The sequence below is a fragment of the Limulus polyphemus genome, unplaced genomic scaffold (genome assembly GCF_000517525.1).
Source record: "Limulus polyphemus unplaced genomic scaffold, Limulus_polyphemus-2.1.2 Scaffold867, whole genome shotgun sequence".
In the NCBI taxonomy this organism is placed as follows: domain Eukaryota; kingdom Metazoa; phylum Arthropoda; class Merostomata; order Xiphosura; family Limulidae; genus Limulus; species Limulus polyphemus.
Window position 1 is genome coordinate 284,340 of NW_013666477.1, and position 23,076 is coordinate 307,415.

At 35.5% G+C, this 23,076-nt stretch overlaps 1 protein-coding gene across 1 annotated transcript in view; it reads right to left on the reverse strand.

Annotated features, from left to right (window-relative positions):
- The window catches only part of LOC106460946, a 46,661-nt gene extending 28,283 nt beyond the window's left edge, over window positions 1-18,378 (reverse strand). Inside the window, exon 1 of the mRNA XM_022387748.1 lies at window positions 17,851-18,378. Within this exon, the coding sequence (XP_022243456.1) occupies window positions 17,851-17,908 (58 nt within the window). The 5' untranslated portion in view covers window positions 17,909-18,378. The remainder of the gene's footprint in view (window positions 1-17,850) is intronic.
- Window positions 18,379-23,076: the final 4,698 nt, after the last annotated feature.

Sequence of the window (23,076 nt, forward strand, 5' to 3'; positions counted from 1 at the left end):
GAATAAACCAGTTTTATTTAAAAAAGGACTTGTATCGCTAAAGTTTCTTCGAAAATAATTTTTACGGAAATTAACAAACGATCAGAGGCGTAACAATATATTTCAATTTTTTTCAAGTCATCTTCTGCCCAAAATAAGCAAATATTGTTGAAATTATGAGCAAAAAATCTTTAGCGGATATGTGACGAAATTAGTCAACAGGGGTGTAACTTTGGATGTGCTGTGACAAATAAACTGCAGAACTTTTAACACAAGGTCTGTGGGGTTTTTGTCTACATAAATATGCACTGATCAAGTAGTGCCCCCTCTTGTTGAAACGAAACGTCAAAATAATGGGTCTCATAAGACAGCCTAGACGTACGCTAAATAAATTTCTTGTTGTACAGAGCACTGTGGAATATATTTACATGTATTTTGGAGTCGTATTTGTTCCCCTGGTTACTGAACGTTAAATGGATAGGCTAAAGCTGTGTGTACCTCTGCCACAGGTTTTTATGTTAAGAAATATCACAAGTAATAAGCAGCTTTTTCCGACCGTATCTATAAGTCAAGTTCTATTAGTTACGCCTACACATGCAACGTCACGAGAATTACGTCGTGCTAATTACGTTTGCACACGTAAAGCTTAATCCTCACCGTATGCGTGTATTATAAGACAGCCAAACGCAATCATTTGTTTTGAAATAAAGTATTATTAAGTATGGTGTCTTTTACTCAAGCAGTAATCCCATATTTATAAAGAATTTTCAAAAATATGCAGCATTGACGTTAATGATTTATTCTTGTGAATTATTTATCTGGACAATATGTTTATTAATACTAAAAAATTAATGTGTCTGGTGGGATTCCATAAATCATGTATAATTGAGTGACGATTGGTAAATCGAATGATAAAATGGGCTTCAAATTTATTTTTTTAAATAAAAGATTAGTTAGGTAAAATTATGTGGGGCAGAGAAATTTGGTTTTTTAACATGTTAATTATTGGCACATTTTAATAACAAAACAACTAGAAGAAAACAAAAACTGTAGCACTAATTTATAAATACAGATTAACAGTTTTATAAACCGTTATGGCAAATATCTACATCTCGGAGTGATAAAACTTCTGTAAAACAGAAATTTATAATTGGAAAAAAAAACATATAGTTAGTCATGAACAAACAAAATAATTTATGTTGTTGGCTTGTTTTCCAGACTTTTTATAATATAACATAACTGATTCTTGTATTACGAATAATCCATATGCTAAAGTATATCTATATGAATTTGTTTATAAATCAGATATGGTGAAATATTTAGTCACTTATAAACAGTCACTGATATTTAATAATTATTAGGAATATGGAATCACCACTTTCCAAACCAGTATTTGATAAAATTGTGTGTGTGTCCGCTTATAACTGGTGAGCCGCTGAACCTTACATGTTCTCTTATGCCTCCAATCAACACCAGCAGCGAAGAAAGTCTCGGGTAGCTTTACGCGAAATTCAACAAACAACAGTTGGAATTTCTGATGAAGATGAAAATGCCTTTTAAAGATGGTAAGACTGCTCAAACAGACTCGGCCATCTTTAAACTGCTCAAACAGACTCGACCATCTTTAAACTGCTCAAACAGACTCGGTTGAGCAGTTTTCTGGACTGCCCAGTACAAGCGATCGATATCATTATTTATAAAGTAAAGACAATTAAATTATCGTTATTCCTACTTTTTAAACCATCAGAAATAAAATACTTTAGATGTGATAATATTTATAAGACAGTAACCCATAAAACATTTCCCCACATTAACAAATGACCTAATTTACACAATGCTCGTTTCCGATGCTTTTTAACATCATTCTGTGACTTCAAATGAAAAAGTCGAAGACCTTTAAAATATTTTCTCCTGCAAGGTCGTTTCTTACTTCTGTGTTACTAAAACCGTCAGTGCCATAACTCTAATCTGTAACCCATTCCCTGCAGTGGACACAGTAGATAACTCACTTTGGCTTTGTATTAAAAACCTACGTCACGCGATTTTCAGTAAAGTCCGGAGACATCATTCTCGCACGCAGCTCAAGTCTATTATGGCGGATATTTTAACCTGTAGGTTCCTGATAATCACACGCAAAAATACATTTACCTCCTTGAGAACTGAATGAAATATGACCAAGGAACAGTAACGTTTATGTATTTTCTTGAGATCAGTACTGCACTACATCTTCTAAAATATTCCCATCATGGTTGCGCCATCACATCACAAACAAATTACAGCATTTCCACCATGTTCGTTGACGGTATTTGAACTCGCGACCCGCAGATTGCGAGTCAAGTGCCCTAACCACCAGGCAATTTTACTTGGAATCGTTTTTAGTGAATATTTTTGCATTCGAATAACAATTATATATTCATGCTTTCTGTATACAGAATAAGGTTAGTACCTGAGATACACAAAAGTTAATAGGTCGTCCATAAGCAAATCCAGTTTTTGAGCTGTATTAGCACACATAGTTGAACCTTTAACCTCAACAGGTTTTCTTTTCACAAACAGTAAAAACAATAGTCATTTCTATTGATGGAAAAGTTGCTAAATACTATCCGCCGCCGTTCTTAATATTGAACTACCGACCAGTCAACAACACCCTACCACCAACGGTAAGGGATTAGTTGTCACTCTTATAACGAATCTTGGGCATATTTTGCGATATCGCATGGATTTAAACCCGGCTCGTCAGCTTCAAGATCTAGAGCTGTACTACTTAATTGAACTGCTGTAACAGTAATTTAGATACGCGTGAAAGAAACGTAAAAACAATAGTTTATTAACATCAAAACCATGTGCCTAAAATTTAAAAGATTCTACAAAGGTCAAAGACGTGTAACACTTTTCTTCAAACTTCTTTCAAGACGAAACCAGTTTCGAAAATAAAAGATACACGACGGCAACGCTATTAATCATTATTATTGTAAGCAAGAGAAGTGGGTAGTGTCATAAGCCTAGTAAGTATGGAAATAAATGGCCTTATTCTCACCAACATGACACCGCCAACAACAACAAAAAAGGAACAGAGTTCCAGGTAGCACGTAGATGAGTATGTTTTGTGCACACATAAAACGTTCTCCACAACTTATACAAGATTTTCAGTATATATTTCTGACCAGTCTCCTCGGTTTTATTGACCTGATAGTACTTTCCATGAAAACAGGTTTTATGCGAATGTTGTACTCTTTTTTTAACATTTACACATTCTATAGATCGTTTATGATCTGTTGCTATGGTTATGATTTTTGCCATGACAATGTGCCAAAAAAAAAAAACACAACTGTTTATTGATAATATACCAGGTGATTTGAGAAATACCAGTACGCCTGAGAAAGTTTGTTTGTTTGTTTGTAATTATGCACAAAGCTACACGATGTGCTCTGCCCACCACGGGTATCGAAACCCGGTTTCTAGTGTTGTAAGTCCGCAGACATACCGCTGTGCCACTGGGGGACGCCTGAGAATGATATAAAAAGGATATCATTGGTGGGGTTGAAATTTGTAAAGATTGATCCTGCCCTGTTTCTTAAGTTCACTACTTGGGAAAACAGAAGCATGGGTAATTTTGAAACATAAAGAAATGTTTATTGCGTTTTATATGTTAGCCACCTCAGCACATCCTAAGTAAAACCGGATTTAACCTTGGTACCATAAACAACCCTTTCATTACCATAACGGAGAAACAAATCGTGAAGTGATTTTTTTCATCAAGGACCTGAAATACGATCGAACGTTAAGACTCTCAATTAGCAAGGTCCATGTTTCGCCCAAAGTAATGATAACGTTTCCACAGAAGGGCATTTATCTAAACCTTCTTCAGCTGCACATTCCTTTCATAGTTGTAATATGACAAGAGGTGTTGTGCACCCCCCCTAAACTGGTGATCCTTGTCGATAATTGTATTAATTATACAAGTTGTTACTTCATAGTTACTTAATTATTTAATAAACAATTTTTACACCATACTTTATAGATTTTACAATAAACCTTACCATTTACATCTGTACTTTAAACGCTCAGCGAAACAGACAAATTGTATTTATATTTATGGCCGTCCCTAATTTTCAACCACTGACCAGAAAGACGGCGGCTAGGGAACAGACTCCCACCACCCACGTTAAGGGACTTAATGTCTCTCTTTTAATGTACTCGCAGCTTAAACTGTACGAAATATTTTATAATACTGCAGAGATTCAAACCGGGTACGCCAACTCCAAAATCCGGAGTTCTATCACTAGGCCAACTCGCTTCCCCCAGCCATATTAATGAACACATACAGCATACACAAAATATAACATTTCCCACTAATAACAGTGAAGTACAGTGGTTATTCCAGACCGTTCGCATCAGCTGACTGTTTGATTAAAAACAAAATCAAGCTATTTCAATGTAATATACCCGACTATATTTTTAACGATCCTTCAATATTTACTCCAAAAATATATTTTTTTATTACACAGTGATATTCTTCTTCTTCATCTTATACAAAAGTCTCATTGCATTACAACAAATTGGTATACGACTACTAAGGTCTGTTTGTTTATTGTTAAGTGCATAGCTACACAATGGGCTATTCATCACAGGTATCGAAACCCGGTTTTCAGCGTTATAAACCTTCAGATTTACCGCTATCTCCAGTGGCACAGCAATAAGCCTACGTGCTTATAATGCTAAAAATCGGGTTTCGATATCCGTGGTGGGCACGGCACAGATAGCCCATCGTGTAGCTTCGTGCTTAACCACAAACAAACCGCTGAGCCACTGGGAGGATAAATTAATGTGAAAAAAATTGCACTGAAATGGACCGTCGTGAAAACATTTTCTATAAAAATCACCAAGCACCATTCTGACGTGACTTTCACCTTACACATTTGTAGAAGAACCTCTCACACTAGATGTGCCCCTGTCACGTTTCTATGAAAAAATAGTATAATTTAAGTTATCAACTACCGAGGTAAAAGAGGTTATTTAACGATTTCAAGCTGTAACAGATCATTTTCGTAACATTTATATTATTCATTACAGAATAAGGAAGCTTTCACGTGTCGCTTGTCACGTGTTTTATCAGTAAGTTGGTGGGTTTTAATTCTTTCTAGCAACGGAACAAATTTTGAAATATCTCAGAACTGATCATGTGTTGATAAAGTACATTCTTCTGGAAGGTTCGACAGACTTCTTCCATCTCTTTTGAGCTCGCTTGAAGACAGACGACCTTTAGATCCGCTAGTGCAGATCGTCAGTGGCCCAAACATGTATTATCTGGTTGTTGTAATTAGGGCAGGAATAGTTATTCACACAATCACGTGATGCGTGAAATCAAGACCATTAGAATAAAAATATATTGGTAGCTCGGAACAAGGGCGTCGCTAGCTGCCAAAGAGTTTAGGGGCTTGGACCCAAAGAAGTAGCTACTACTAAAAATAATTAAAACATAATTGCAATGTAATATACTAGAGGTCACGTAAGATAAGACTCGGGCACTGTGAAATACATCGGAGTCCAACGATTCCAAGAAAAGGTAGCCATACATCCTGAATATTTTTTGGTGACGAGCGACTCCCAAGATTTTGATGGCACCCCACGTCCGAAACTAAGGATGAAAAGGCGATCAAATATCATAGATATAAAAGGGTGTCTGTCCTAAAGTAAGTTTTTTAACTCAAGAAACACATTATTGCGTTTTTCAAATCACAAAAATGGAATTTGATAAGCCGAATCGAGTTCTAGCAACTTCGAGAACAAAATGGCAGAGGTATCAGATATAGTAAAGGGTGTCTGCGGTGGAATCCTAAAACTTCGTAACCATAACTATGTGACTCCCCCCTATACACACACACACAAATTATTACCGTCCCGTTGAACATACTAAAAAATCACGTTCCCCCTACGCAAAAATTTAATCCTAGAATAACCGATAGGGTACAAACCCCACAGGTTTATAAAATACATTTTCCTAGGCTATTTATGCATTAAACTGTTTATTGTCCCATGAATTTGTTGTTTACAAGGTCCCTAATAACATACGCTTCACACACAAAAAAGTAAATAAAAAAAGTATTGTCAATATTGTAATTAACCCTACCGATTACTACTGGGGTCCTTTATATTTTTCACACAGAAAATGGGGGATTTCACCGAAATTGTTGATCAGTTCTTTACACTAAGTGCTATAACAGCCCCAAACATAAAATAACCCCAGTACGAAAACAATGATAGTGAAAAGTGTGGAACCGAGTCGGTGCTTTGAGCATGAAACAAAATGGCGACAGAATTCAAACATTACCCATCTATTTCCCGAACTCATATCAAGGCAATTTTCAAATACTCTCTACTGTGGAGTTATTCTTGTCGTTCAGTGACGCATGCGATGCTTAAATCTTTTATCTTATTGTACCTTGAAGAAATACTGAACAATATTTTCAAACGGAAATTGGAGTATAAAGGCCCCAAACCACCGCCCCTTTCCGGTTATTCTTGTGAGTGAAATGACCTTAACGAGAAATGTTATGAACTAATTGTTCATATAATATATGAAATACTGATTTCGTGTTAGAATTATTTAAACACAAAAACCGTTTATACTAAATATATAAAAACATAATCTTTTTATAAATTCGTAGTTATGTGACTGAAGTGCATACAATAATATATATCAGTAGTCTCCACGTGTCTTAGATGTATATCAGTAGTCTCCACGTGTCTTACACGTATATCAGTAGTCTCCACGTGTCTTACACGTATATCAGTAGTCTCCACGTGTCTTACACGTATATCAGTAGTCTCCACGTGTCTTACATGTATATCAGTAGTCTCCACGTGTCTTACATGTATATCAGTATTCTCCACGTGTCTTACACGTATATCAGTAGTCTCCACGTGTCTTACATGTATATAAAACTCAACAACTGTTTTTTTTACTTTTATAGTAGAATAGCATTATATGTAATATTATATCTATTATATATATATATATATATACGACGTATTTTACGATACTAAACGCTTTCATTTTTATACAGGAAACGCCATTGCGTAACTAAATCCTGATTATGACAAAACCTTGTCGAAACGGTGTATATTTGCTGTTATGTTAAACTTATATTAAAGTTTTTCTTCGTTACCCATTCAAACTGTCTCCAGCCATTATAAATCCTTTTGGCCCGGCATGGAAAGGTGGTTAAGGCACTCGACTCCCAATCTGAGGGTCGCGGGTTTGAATCCCTCTCCCACCAAACATGCTCGCTCTTTCAGCCGTGGGGGCGTTATAATGTGACGGTCAATCCCACTATTCGTTGGTAAAAGAGTAGCCCAAGAGTTGGCGGTGGGTGGTGATGACTAGCTGCCTTTCCTCTAGTCTTACGCTGCTAAATTAGGGACGGCTAGCGCAGATAGCCCTCGTGTAGCTTTGCGCGAAATTCAAAAAACAAACAATAAATCCTTTTCTATTTGGCACCACTAAGTGTTAAATGTTCGACCTGACTGATCTATTCAGAGAGAACACAGGAAAAACTGTATATTTTGTTGGTCAGACATGGCCCAATGGTTAGCATGTCTTTTGTCTTAAAATTATGGACGGCTTTGTCTGAAATAAACAAATAATACACGCTTTATTTGAAATGTTGAAAGTCTATTTGATTATTTTAAAACACTAAACATTTAGGCTCTTTTAAACCACACGCATGCGCAAGAATACTCCGAATTTAATAACGTCTGTTTAACTATTGACAATTACTCGGTGGGACAGCGGAAAGTTTATGGACTTTCAACGCTAAAGTACGGAATTCTATTTCACACGGTGGACACAGCAGATAGGCCCAATGTGGCTTTGCCCTAAAAGAAACATACTATTTATTGGCAATGCGATTTTTAAGCTGAAACTACCACATAACGGAGCTCGGCTTCAAATAATTAATTAAACAAACAGGCTCGGATATGCCTATGTTTTTTAACAATGAGATAAAGGTACAACCAAATTTAATATATATATATATATATTAATATATAATGATGCATGACCTCTGCGCGATTAAATTTTGGTCTATAACTTGGCCTTAACTAATACCCTTTATATAAGATCATGGATCACGGTCTTTAATTTGCTGAAATTTAGCAGACGATTTAAATAAGAAAAATACTAATTTAAACCTCTATACAATATTTTATATAAAAAAAAGTCAATGGCCCGATTTGTCTCGTCTTGGCAATACTAAATACGAAACTAACTAGTTTGAATTCCATGCCCAAATAAGTCAAATTATTAACTGCTTCGCAATTAAAGCAAGAAAGCTAATATTGAAAGTTGATTCAACCAGTACTTTATTGTAAATGTAATTCTATTCTGCTACCTTATAGACCCAAGTTTGGTCGATATCCACGCTTTTCATTTATACCAACGTCATTTAGTTTGGTTTTCCACATACCGGTTGCATGTAGCAAAAATGTTCTTAATCTTGGAAGTCTCACCACATGTTGGTTGACCATATTTTCAAGTCAGAAAACCGGTACATACTAAGATGTTCTGATATAAAAACTGGGACCCCCTATTGTAGAGTTATAAATAATAACTTAAGCAAATAATAAATATCGTAAAGTGAAAATAACATTTTTACTTACATTATTGCTGTTCACTCTGATGAGTGAATTTTTAGAGCAACTTCATTTTGACGAGGAGTTTATCGTAAAATTCCGAGCATTGTCATTCAGGTTCACTCTTGAGTCACTTTAATTAAATAGATGTTTCACGACATCGGTATGTAAACAGTACTTGCTACTTGCATTCAAGTGTCTTTCAAAATCACAAACTCAGTGACGTCATGTCGACTGCTGCTGCAGCCTGCCTTCTTCAGAAGAAACACCAAAAGCTGTATTTTCTCATCTCGAGCTGTTCACACACCTCAAGGTATCCCCCTACTATCTAAAGTTTCAAAATTTTCATATTTTTCTTCTTTCAAACATACTTATGACAAATACATAAGTATTGTCAACACCTCGAGGTATCCCCCCTACTATCTTAAGTTTCAAAATTTTCATATTTTTCTTCTTTCAAATATACCTATGACAAATACATAAGTATTGTCAACACCTCGAGGTATCCCCCCCCTACTATCTAAAGTTTCAAAATTTTCATATTTTTCTTCTTTCAAATATACTTATGACAAATACATAAGTATTGTCAACACCTCGAGGTATCCCCCCTACTATCTAAAGTTTCGAAATTTTCATGTTTTTCTTCTTTCAAACATACTTATGACAAATACATAAGTATTGTCAAGTATTTATACATGACAAATAATTTGACTAATGAGTCACGTAGTATCTCGCCACCAGTGGACAAGCCAAGACCACGATTCCAACTAAATCAAGACACACTGTAGTATGTCGTGCGGCCAAAACAACCTGTTGCAGGACACACTATGTGTTATTAACAGGAGTGATATTTTAGTGATTTTCCGCCTTCTGTAGCCCACACTTTGGTAATCCAAACTATCACATATTTTCAGTGGATGTGCTCTACTGGACTCTTACTTCACATACCAAATTTCAAGGCAATCCATTAAGAAATACCTAAAATATGCCATCTTTTTTTTCTTCGCACCAAAAGTACAAACTTTATTTGATAGAAAAACATACTCAACTTTTATGGATTTTTTTTCAAATTTCGTACACTGATAGATCTTTATAATATACAAGTAGGAGTCTCATTAGGTGTAAATATAAACCACATAACATTTTTGCTACAGCTTCACCTAAGAGCAAAAGTAGACCATTTTTAGTTGTGTTTTTTTTTTTGTCATTCGGATTAAAGACGGCTGATTTAGAGCAGCAAAACTATAAGGTGAAAGGACGTGCAGATACATAGGTATTGATTAGGCGAAGCAAATTAGATTATCAGTTTCTAGCTCAAATTTTCAAAAGAATACGGGTGGACGGTTTATTACTCATTGCAGACTTTTCACCACATATTTACTAAATTTTATGATATTATCCTCATTAAAAAGGTGTTTAGCGTTACGTGATACTAGCTTAAGCAAATGGCATAAATAATGATGCTTGATATGGCTGTACAGACTGCAAGGGGTGATGACCAGAAACTGTTAATCTAAATTCCATGGTGTTACTATAAAGGAAGTTATTAACACTGTTTTAGAAAGGAAAACTACCACTATATATACGAATAAAGAATATGGTTGGTTCTGTAAAGTAAAGGTATGTTCCAAGTAATAGGGTTGCGATCCTAATGTTGGTTACTATCGAGTGTCACTTTCTTACTTGCTGTGGTTTGTTGGTGTGTATTGAATAAAGGTCATGGTATCTAATCAAAACCACCTTAGGTGTGAAAAATAGGTGCGGCAAAAAAAAGGATTGAGTGTACGAATTAAAGGAATGAAATCAGAGTTGGTCAGGACGCGTTTTTTGTTCAACTTGGGACATGATGATATACAAGGCCTAGCGAATATTTACTGTAAACTTATTATCAATGCTATAAGTGTAGCTACCAGTTTGGCCGCCAATTTTGATTTCCTTCCTTTAAGTCGCACGCTCAATCCTTTTTTTGGCCGCACCTATTTTTCATACCTAAGGTGTTTTTGATTAGAGTTCTTTAGCCGAGGAGACAAAGTAGTGTGCATGTAAAATTATTTTAAACGCAAAAACGAAGGGTTAGCAAAGCTGACTAGATGATGACTAAAGTTTTTAATTGTTGTTGTTCTTTGTTAACTATCGTAACTGCACGTCAGGAATCACGCTCAAGTTTCGAAACGTTTATAGAAGTAGATTTCTACAAAGAAAATCAGATGATATTTTAACGTACATTTGAAAAACAAAACCTGCTGACGTTAGTCGATATTGTACGAAAGTTGTTAAGCCTTACACGTACTTCTTTCTGAGTCATCACTGAGTGGTATCAAAGGCATGTATCGTGTCAAACAAACAAACATCATGACAGTTTTAGATAAGACCCTGCTTTGAAAAATTGAATACTAAAGCTAACAACTTAAGAAGTAGTGTCATCGAGTTCTGATTGGTTCAAACTTTGATATAGGTTTCTTTTTTACAACTTTTAAGACTTAAACTTTGTTATCATGTATGCTTTCATTTATCTTTAACTGGTAATAAAGCGCATGTCGTTACTGAGCATCTGAACAAATTATCTGTAAGCGTAACTTTAAAAAATATATAAAGTGATAATGGCAAAAAATAACCATTTTATACATATACAAATGTCGATCTTTTACAAGCATGATTAGGCTTAAAGCTTGAGAAGGTTACGACTACTTGAAATGTTCAATAACATGATTTGAAAAAATTTTCTGACTATTTAATATTCCCTTTCACAGATTAAGTTAATCATACTGCTAGCACTGCATGATTTGTTTTAGCTTTAATATCAGTTTCTAGATATATATATATATATATTACACCATATGGAATTGATGTCTTCAACCGTGTTAATGTTTAATAACACAGGCCTGCGATGGTTTTATTGTCTTGATATTTTTACATGTTCTACAGTAATTCCTGTACGCTGAATCCGAAAATGATATTCATTTTTCTCCATCACGTATGGATTTTTCAAAAAACGTCATAAAGTAATACATAAAAGAAAGACCACAACACGTAGTTTTGAGACTAAAAGACGTAGATTTCACACATAAAATCAGGATGAATATTGGTTTGACATCAATGTTTTTTTCCCTCTTCTTCAGTTTGTTTGTATTTTGGTTAACAAACAGAATAATAAATAAAAAATTCATTGTGGTAAACGAAATAATAATAATATAATTTGATCTAAGTAAGAGTTTTTTTTCCTTCCCGATTTGTAAAAAATCCTTACGTGATAGAAAAAAATGAATATTGTTTTCGAAATCTGCGTAGCTGAGTTGTGGAAAATCCGTTATTAAAACCGAAACAACTTATATGAAGTTTAAATTCGCAGACCTGTATAGTTTAACAATCATTAAACCACCTACAAACACACTGTCGTAAAACCCCCAAGGAATACTTTTGATGAAACGTAAAACCTGCAAGCAGGTTGAAAGTGTCAACTACATGCTTCAGGTTTGGTTTGTTTGGAATTTGACGCAAAGTAACAAGGGCTATCTGCGCTAGCATTCCCTAATTTAACGGTGATAGACTAGACGAAAGGCAGCTCGTCAACGCCACACACCGCCAATTCTTGGGTTATCTTTACCAATGAATAGTGGTATTGACCGTTACTTTATAATACCCTCACCGGCCCCACCGCTGAAAGGGTAAATATGGTCGGTAACGGGGATTTGAACCCGCGACCCGCAGATTGGGTGTCGAGCGCCCTAACCACCAGGCCACACGCTTTAGTTTCTCCAGTAAGGTCAGCAAATATAAGATGAGCCATTTCCCAATCACTCATTTAAACACTTATCAGTTATAAATAAACTATCATAAAATACAGCCACAGCTGAAATAACAATAGTTGAATAAATATTAACTACCTGCCATGACCCGCACACACAATCTTATATTTTCTCAGTCATAGCATTATCAAGAAGGCGCGGGTTATTCATGTCGTGGAAGTTTGGATTTTTGAGCTGATCTACCGGGTTCGAATCCGTGCGATATCACAAAATATCCCATGCAACTTAGACAGTGGGTGCGTTATAAGGGTGACAATCAATCCCTCAGCTTGGATTGTAGGTGTCATCATGCTGCTGACTGGCCGCCTTTCCTCTGGTATGCAATAAAATTAGGAACGGCCTTAGTTGCTTTGTGACAGATACAACATAATCAACAGATGTGTATGACAAGACCTTGGGTTCAACGATTAATTTGTGTTCTGGTCTTTATCGTGATGCTTACACAAGAAAGCAGCTGCTTAGAAACAAACATGAATCAATTCGATTCCACTGACATTAATGTCACTAAGCACTCAACAAAACACCTTTGTATTTAATGGTTTTATATATATGTATACTTACAGATATTATGCGATGTTTTCAAGAGTTTAACTTCGTAAACTATAATGTTGTAATATTGTTCCCACTAAGATCCACATACTATTAAAAAAAAATGTGACCAAAATGTACAACGAAAAGCAAGGAAGACCTCACTGTTCGAAAGTAAGTCCAGAGAAGAACATTCAAGCCGTATTTTACAGTCAAAATCCCTTCCATCTGAGTAGTCTTTATTCAGAAGTGGGGGGGGGGGGGAATCGTATACTTCAAGTTAAAAAATAGAGCAATATATATATATATATAGAGAGAGAAATGTAATGATTCAGTACAAAACCTACAATTGTGTTATACGTCCAATTCGATATTTTACACAATATTACCAAACAGAACGCGGAGACAGCAGCTTTATTTGGGAGTTGGGAAGGTCGTAGCGGCTGGCAGGAAATTAAACACAGGGGTAATTCAGCATGGTGCCAATTTCACAGATGCTGTCGGCCTTGCTTTGTACTTATAGCTGACTTGCAAATTAGACATACACTATAATATTTTTCGAAATTACGTGTGATAAACTGATAAAAAACTGTCTTTTCAGTTCTATATATATACGTAGCTTACTAGAAAATACTGATAATGAATAATTAAAATTAACAAAAACCTAACGTGTAGTTCAACGACTTCTTAGTGTCGTTATTTATCATACTGCTACAAAGAGTACATTTCAGACGTCAGTTGTTTTTTTTGTGTGTGAGATCTCTGGTTACACTGTACGGTAATAAAACGTAAACATGTTATGTTCACGCCACGTGTTATTCATTTGATGGAACATAAATGATCTTTGCATCCCCCATTCTTTTATTATTACTTAATTAACTAAAATAGAGTCAAAATTATAAAATTCGTAATAAAAAAAAAACTTTTTAATATTAGTTTCTCTGCGTTTCAGCACACGTTTTTTACGAAGAAACCGCCAAAAACAACACAACACACCACTAATTGCATTTACCAATTTCCGTCTATCCAATAATAACAATACTTAATCACTCTGACACACCTACTGTTGTCTTCTTGAACTGACGTGTAAAAAAATAATTACGAGTTGATATTTTAAAACTGGATAGAATAGTTTCATAATCAGACCTCGGGTTCAAAGATCAACTCGTGTTCTATCGTTTATCGTGAAGCCTAAGCAAGAAAGGAGCAGCTTAAAAACAAACTTCTATAAAACTCGATTTAACACGTGTGAATATCAACGTGTACTCAGGAATTTGTTTTTTCTAATGGAAAATATTTAAATTGCATTTAATGGTTAAAAGATATGGATATTTTCAACAGTACATTTTCGTAAACTAATATTATATTTTTGTTCGCACTAAAATGTGCCCTAATTAGTTACTTACACGATTCTTGTTAAACCTGTAACCAGAAGCTGTGGTATAGCCTGTTCCATACGATGAAATGCCTCAGAATGTTTAGATGCTAAGTAATTAACTCATTAAAATACAGCATGGTAAGTCTAGCAACACATAAGCTTTACCCAAGTAAAAAAAAAAAGGCAAAAAAATATGCTCGTAATGTCATTATATCCTAAGCATCATCTTAAATGCTACAATTAAGAATCTAGAGTGTATTTCATAAATATAATGACCTGAGTAGCTGCCATCTAGGTATTTTTTAAACTAAATATTTCTACACTGAGTTTGTTGAATTTCGGGCAAAGACACTCGAGGGCTATCTGCGTTAGCCGTCTCTAAGTTGAAAGCGATAGACGAGAGGGAAGGCAGCTAATTCACATCACCCACCGCCAATTCTCTATAAACAATGGGATTAAACGACACATTGTAACGGCCCCCACAACTGAAAGGGCGAGCATGTTCGGCGGTGGGATTGGAACCCGCGACTCCCAGATTGCGAGTCGAGTGCCCTAACCACCAATAGTGAGTTTAGCCATTTCTTGTCTTCATTCAGTTGAAACTTTGCTACAGATCAATTTACTAGTGGAATAAATATTAAGACAAATGTATTTGTCAAACTGTACGAAGCTCTCGCATTTATGAAAACTGGCAAAGCGACCATCTCAAATTAAGGTCAAGATTCTAGCACTTGTCAATGCCACTTGATTATTCTGTGTACTCAGGTAACTACACGAAGAAGCTGCTTAATTTATTATTTTTTATGCCCAAAATTCAAATCTACTGAAACAGTTCTGGAAGGAAAGAGACACAAAATGTACTTTGTTATTCAAATACAGACTATGTACGCCGCTTGTTCTCAGAAGCTAATCCTGTATACTTGCCCTAAGAAAGTAAGATGGCTCCGAGTTTAAAATGAAGACATCAACGGTAACTTCATGGACTTACAACCCTTAAGTCCTGGGTTCGAATCCCTGCGGTGGATGAGTGTATCTTTGCGCTAAAACCACAAACAAACAAACTTTCAAGGTTGCCCTTGCACAACCACATTGGAAAAAAAATATATAAATCTATCCTTTGTCTTTCTGGAAATCCCCGATTCCCCTCTTAAATTCTCGGCCTCCACTACTACTTACGGCAAATCATTCCCTAATCCAATAATCCTGCTAGTAAAATAAACGTATCATAACTGGAGCCTAGCCTGTCATTTCCAAATCTTAAATTTGGATTATTTCATCCTACTGTCTTCAGAATACATCACAAAAAATTCAGAGACTTTATCTTATCGATCTTATAGATAATCTTGTAATCTTCAAAAAAGATCAACTCTTATCAATCTTTTTGTTAAGAGAGCTTAAACTATCCCTATAATATAATCCTTCTATAATCGGGATCATCCTAGTTACCCTTCCCTGAATCTTTTCTAATAAATCAATATCATTTCTAAGACAGGGAGACCAAAACTGTACCTAGTATTCCAACTAGTGATTTGTATGGAGTGATAATTACTTTTTTTTTTACTTGTAACTAGCTGAGGGCATTCGATAATGAAGCAAAAAGTATATAAAGGACGATGTTCCCCTTCTACCTTTTGTTAATAAATCCCTAACGACCTTATTAGCATACCCCGCTTTTGTGAAGATAATAATTGATTCATTAACTGATTAGGTATTCGTGTCTTTAAATTCAAAGCCCAAAAGTGTATAACAAAAGTGGAAATGTGCCCTATTTCAGGGTTGTTATCTCCCTTCTTGGGCAATAATCCTAAAACATGTACACCTCCTTCGGGCAGTTTCCAGTTACTATACGAAAAAGTACGGTAATTGAGCCAGTGTTGATGGATGCCAACACACACATAATGAATTATCTTTAGAGTAAAATACACGTGTCTTTAAATACACCCCACAATTCTATTAGCTTTATTACTGGCAGCAGAGCACTGGCTCGATAGCTTGGGTGACTTTTCCACCAATCTTTCACTTCATTCACGAAGACCTGTTACAAAAACGCATGCGCAATCAGTCTACTTCCGTTTTTAGTGCATAACAATTACCCTACAACTAGTCATTACTTGAATCACGTGTTTTTAATTATTACTATTTGCTACCACACCTTTCCTGTTCCACAGCTTCAGCCTTGTGCTCGTGCTTGTAGTGTTTGATCACCTTTTATCACACATGAAAAACTTTTAATATACCACAGTAACTTCAAATATCATTAAAAAAAAACACCAAACTTAATTAAGATGGATCCATCATTTAAAGTTCTATTGTATTAATATATGTTACACGGTTTTATATGTTTAACTGTGGTTATCAACATGTGAAGCTAGTGTCACGTGTCACTCACTCACTACCTATATATACATTTAAATACATACGTATGTAACGAACTGTTATTTTAAAATATAATTCTGGTAAAACGTATACGTCATCGTGAAACTTTAACGTGTTTCTAACACATTTAACACTAGAGATAAAAAGTGCACTGAGTGAACATAACACTGATCGAGTAAAATTCATGTTATTACATGCAATATACATTGGTGCTGATTGACGTTTATTGACATAAAATTAACCATTTACATTCTAACGCGCGTAGGCGATAGTTTACATCAAATCAGACAACAGTATATATATATATATATGTGTGTACTTTTAACCGTGACTAAATACTATTAAAAAAACAGCATTAATATGATTTGTTACTTACGATTCTACACGTACGCACCTAAATAAAAGTCAATTTCTTGAGTCTTAAAAAAAATTACTTGTTCAAATTCATCAGTATAAGATATTCTTACGATGCAATTATAATTTCAGTGACCTTGGTCAGATTTGCCCTAACAAAAAAATATTTGTTGTTTACACCCGGTTGTTGACAGCCATTTGTAATATAGGTTGAGTAAACCCATAAACTAACTGTATTAAAACAACACCTAAAACAATTCTGTCTCAGATTACTGACAGTATGCTTATGGATACTTTACGAAATTTCGTACAAAAACATAATAAAACTCAAACATTTACAAGTTAAAAAAAAAGTTATTCTTTCAGTGGATTTTTAACCAGAATTGGACCTTGCAGGCTTGATAACCTTAACGGTCTTGGACTACCTGTTGACTGGAAAGATAACGACGTTTCGTCTGCTATACTAAGTAAAGTCTCAGAATAGATGCCGAAACGTCGTCTCCTCTTTTAATTCAACAGGTAGTTGCAGACTTTTATAAAACTTTCAAATTAAAAAAAAAAATATATTTGGTAACCTGTCGATGCTCGCGACTCCTACTGTTATTTTTATTGTGTATGCTTCAATTACTTCCAGGTATAACAAATCTCGAAAAAAAAAGAGGAAAAACGAAATAAAAAGGGGGAGGTTGGAAATATCGGGTCCTCCCACTTTTCAAAGTATGCTTCAGAAATGTAGAACAACGTTAAGAAATTACTGGAATTTAATACGATGTTATATTTTCAAGCTATACTCACCCATCTTATTTCTGGCTGGCCTTTGTTCTAAGCCCAGTTGGCTATGTTGGTTTCCCATGTTTTGACGTAAGAACCCCGTTTTGTGCTACGTATTTGGCTTACAACTTTTTTTTGGTACCAATAATTCCGCTACTCCCTTCGAAACTTTTCAAAAAGTCGAATTTTCGTGATTATGAGTGGGAAGTCCAGTCTCCAGTGTAGTGTGTACAGTACGTCTTCAATGTGAGCAAGAACAGGTACAAAAACCCATGACCTACTCGGAAACTGAACACGGTTTGGATGAATTAAGAGTTAGTTACCATAACCAGATTTCTGCTTACGTGTTACACATTCACATATGTGAACCAAGAGTACTGTCAGTCAGGCCTAATGTGATCACAGTTCCCTAGATCATTTACTGTAACTACATGTGATCTAATCTTCCGAGGACGCAGGAGTTTATAGTCCTGGGAAGCCGCAACTCATGGGAAGGGCTATAGATTATACGTCCGCACAGTGTTGCATACCAGCGCAACTGGTTCTGCAGGCATAGAGCCACGTGACTGTAGAGGTATACATAATCGCCCGCCACTTTCTGTTGGTTCTCTGCCCCGGTACAACTACAGGGGCAAGTAGACACGGCTAGTCATTTTTACACTGAAACGTACAGACCTGTTATGCTTGGCAGAGCCACGTAGCATATTAGTAATTGTAGTGTTATTCAATACGCAAGATGAGCGTACATGAGCTCAATAACCAAAAATAGTAATATTAAATTTCCATCTAACTAAAAACAAGTGTTTAATAAAACTAACAACAACAACAAAATAAGTCGTAAACCTGCATACACACTGATAGATAGATGGGAAATATAAAAAAATGAAACTCGTACGCACATACAGACCGATGTTTTCCGCTGAGACAGCGGACTTACAACGCTAGAATTCGGGGTTCGATTCCTCGCGGTGGACACATCAGATAGCCTAATATGGCTTTACTCAAACAAAAATACAGACACGAAACCAGCATCAAAAGAGAATCCTGAACACACACATACAGACAGATGTTTCCCGCTGAGACAGCGGACTTACAACGCTAAAATTCGGGGTTCGATTCCTCGCGGTGGACACATCAGATAGCCTAATATGTCTTTACTCAAACAAACATAGACAGACACGAAATCAGCATCAAAATAGAATCCTGAATACACACATATAGACAGATGCGAAATTAATAGCATCAGAATATACAGAAACGTACATACACACAGATAATATATACATATATATTTATTGTGTGAAAATCTAACTGTATAACATTCAAAATAGACAGTCATGACGACACACGCATAGGCAGATGCGAAATTAGTAACATCAGAATATACAGAAACGTACATACACACAGATATATATACATATATATTTATTGTGTGAAAATCTATCTGTATAACATTCAAAATAGACAGTCATGACGACACACGCATGGGCAGATGCGAAATTAGTAACATCAGAATATACAGAAACGTAAATACACACAGATCTCTAAATTTATTTAACGTGTGCAAATCCAGCTACATATTTTCCATGCGTATAAAAATATAACAACATGAATTACTGTACAACAAAACCGGTATCTGATGCTTCTTACTTGGCTTACTGCTTACACGAAAATCACGTGAACAGGAACAGCCGATATCTGCTAATCCAGCCTGGCCAATCAAAGAGCTGGAGATGAAGATAACATTAGTTCACTCAAGATGTCTACGAGAACGACGGCCTAAACAATATACATTTAATCTTGTCTCTGCAGGTGTTTGCTGCAGCTCAAATACTGTCGTAGTTGACAAGTTTCGATGAATTTAAACAAGTTTGAAGTATCTGGATAAAGTAAAAGGTGCCACATTTCTGCAGAACTTCACATTCAAATAACTTACTCTAGATTGAGTAAAGTATCCGACGGGTTTGCTGAAAATAGTCCGCATGAATTAATTGTAAGTGATTTTGACGAAATTTCAAGGTCAACACACCTACGTAGAACTCACGCGTGAATATATTAGAGCTATGGCTGAAGGTCATCTATATATGACGCCACATTTTACCTTTAGGGTCATAACGACTCTCGTTCACCCTCCAAAGCCTCTAGATGTCAGCTTTATAAATGGTGTACAATATCCCAAAATAATTAAAATGAAAACTGTCAAATGGTACAACTAACGTAAGAATTTGGCACGTAATTATTTAACATTCCTTATACAATAATGTTTTCCTTAAAAACACGCCATATTCTCCAGCTTTTTTTACACCACTTTACCTCGAAATCACAGTGTAAAATGGTTCACTTTAATTCTGATTTTTTTTGTTTGTTTTGAATTTCGCGCAAAGCTGCACGAGGACTAGCCGTCCCTAATTTAGTAGTGTTTGTTTGTAGTTAAGCACAAAGCTACACAATGGGCTATCTGTGCTCTGCCCACCACGGGTATCGAAACCCGGATTCTAGCGTTGTAAGTCCGCAGACATTCCGCTGTGCCACTGGGGGCAATTTAGTAGCGATAGGCTAAAAGGAAGGCAGCTAGTCAACACCACCCACCGCCAACTCTTGGGCTACTCTTTAACTAACGAATAGTGGGATTGATCATAACATTATAACGACCCTGTATATTTGGTGACGGGGATTCGAGACCGCAACCCACAGATTGCGAGTTGGAAGCCCTAACCACCAGGCCATTGCTTAAATATCCTTTTTACTGTTTTTGATGAGACCTCTAAAGTAGGGGTTGGAAAATTATCTTAGAAATATGACCTTTCTTCACCCACGGTAAGTGTTAAAAGAATTAAATTAACAATGTGTTCCTGATATTTCTTTTAATGTCTTTTATAGTCCCTAATTTTGATTACATTAGTTTCGATTTCTAGAAATTCTTAACGGTTGCTATTAAAAAAGAAAAGTTTATCATCAATATTTGCATACTGACTCAATGTCGATAAATTACTGTAATATCCTTTTTTAAAGGCTGCTTTTAGTTTCTTTCAGAAAATCGAAAAGCTTCCAAACCAAAGGGGAACATAAATAAAAATCCCGACACTCAAGTTTAGAGATGTTCACTCGTGTTTCAAATACTTGGTCAATCAATCATGTACAAGAATGAAATGTATATCACCAGCCCACCAGTGCTTGTAATACTGAGGTTGACATGTATAATTTATCTTACCGTTATAAAAAAAATAAACAAAAACAATTTACCTCACTGTGTCTCCAATAACTACACTGGTAAGGTTACAGGGTTACTTTTTCTCTGTATATACAACCATTAGAGGTCAACAAACTGGCTCAATTCGGTTGCAGTACCAGTTTCAAATCGCCGTGTTATAGGCCTAGCCCATTGGAGTGATATAATTTTCTGTAGCATCAATACATGAAAATCACCGATGACGTAGTCGTTCATCACCTGTACAAAATAACTGTAGAAACGTTAATAATAACTAGGCAGTATTGATAAACGGGCACGTAGAAATAAATATACAGTGTTTTGTAAAACTGTATAAAAGTCAGGGTCAGCGCATGGATTAATTTAAACACACTGATGGCGAATTCCGAAGTTAAGGGTAAAACGCAAAATAAATAAAGAACTGGAAAATTATATACAAGAGCGCCTATAGATAAATAATATTTCGTAATTCGCGTAAACTATTATGCACCCACATTTTTGCGTTAAATCATATTTCTAATGCACATTTCTGTCCAGCGCCTTATAATATAATAATCACCCCCAGTGACTCGGTGGAATACTGCAGCTTACGAGATATATTACAGGTTAATTCTGTGTCAAATTTTATAAAATTGTTATCTCAACCGTTCCATAATAGATCAAAAATACGAAATCTAATACAGTATACAAAATCTGGGTTACTTATTACCAGTATATTTTACTTATAAATCGGATTATGGGCTTATTATTATTATTAAACGGTTGCCCTTTGATCACATGAACATGAGTGAAACTTGACTAACTACAAAAACAGAATTGCATTGTGTTTTTTATCACGAGACATTCGTTGTTTCTCATCGTTTGAATACTTGGGAAGCTTAGAAAAAAACTACATATCACCCTGTTACGATACAGATTATTTGCTTCTGATTGCTTCAAAGTAGGAAACTCGCCTAACGATAACAAAAGGCCTAATTCGTGGGTACTATTAAGCCAGATTCGTTTTAAAATCTCTTCAAACACGTAGGAAACACGCCTAACGATAAAAAAAAGGCTTAATTTGTGTACTGTTAAGCCAGATTCGTTTTTTAAGATCTCTTAACACGTAGGAAGCTCGCCTAACGATAACAAAATGCCTAATTTGTGTACTGTTAAGCCAGATTCGTTTCTTATGATTGCTTCAAACACGTAGGAAACTTGCCTAACGATGACAAAAGGCCTAATTTGTGTATACTGTTAAGCCAGATTCGTTTCTTATGATTGCTTCAAACACGTAGGAAACTTTACAACAATAAAACTAAAAGATATTTTACACGGTTCCAGAAACAAACTAACAAAATAATTTAACATTTGAACTGAACTTATACGTCAGCGAATAATATACACATAAATTATAAAACTAAAAACCTGACATTTGAACACGAGCGCCTTCGAAAGGCAGGCCTTCCTTATTATCCGTTTTAGGGGGTTTCTTCTTTTTTTAAAATGTATTTAAGATTTTTGATCCAACGTGATTTTTTTAGCATCGTTACTAGATTAGTTGAAAAAGAGATGATAACAAAGGTGGTTTTTAAAGTTTTCTATTTCGTTTTAAACTACGCTGCAAAATTCCGCCTTCTTAGGGAAGGGTTAAATTTTGAAATGACGCCAAAAAAAACGTCAAAATGACGTTTAGTTCCTGACACCCAACTGCATTTCCAAACGTCAGCCTCAATTTTGTTTTAATTCACATTTTTTTAAAAAAGGGGCCTATAAAACTAAATTTAGTCACTTGTTATTCAAACATACCCCAAAATGTTATTGTCCAGTAAAAATACAACACAAAACAAATCTTCTATCTTTATACTTGGCGCGTTTAAAAAAATAATCCTTACCTTAAGTAGTTCTAAAAAGTGAATGAATGTGTCACATCAAAATGTGATTAGTCGTTCAACAGTCTGTTACCATTCTGCAGCTACTTGGACACGTCAATGTTGTTATGGCACATTTCCGTTCACACACTGGGTGTAAATACACGTCACTGACATTATATTAACAGCATT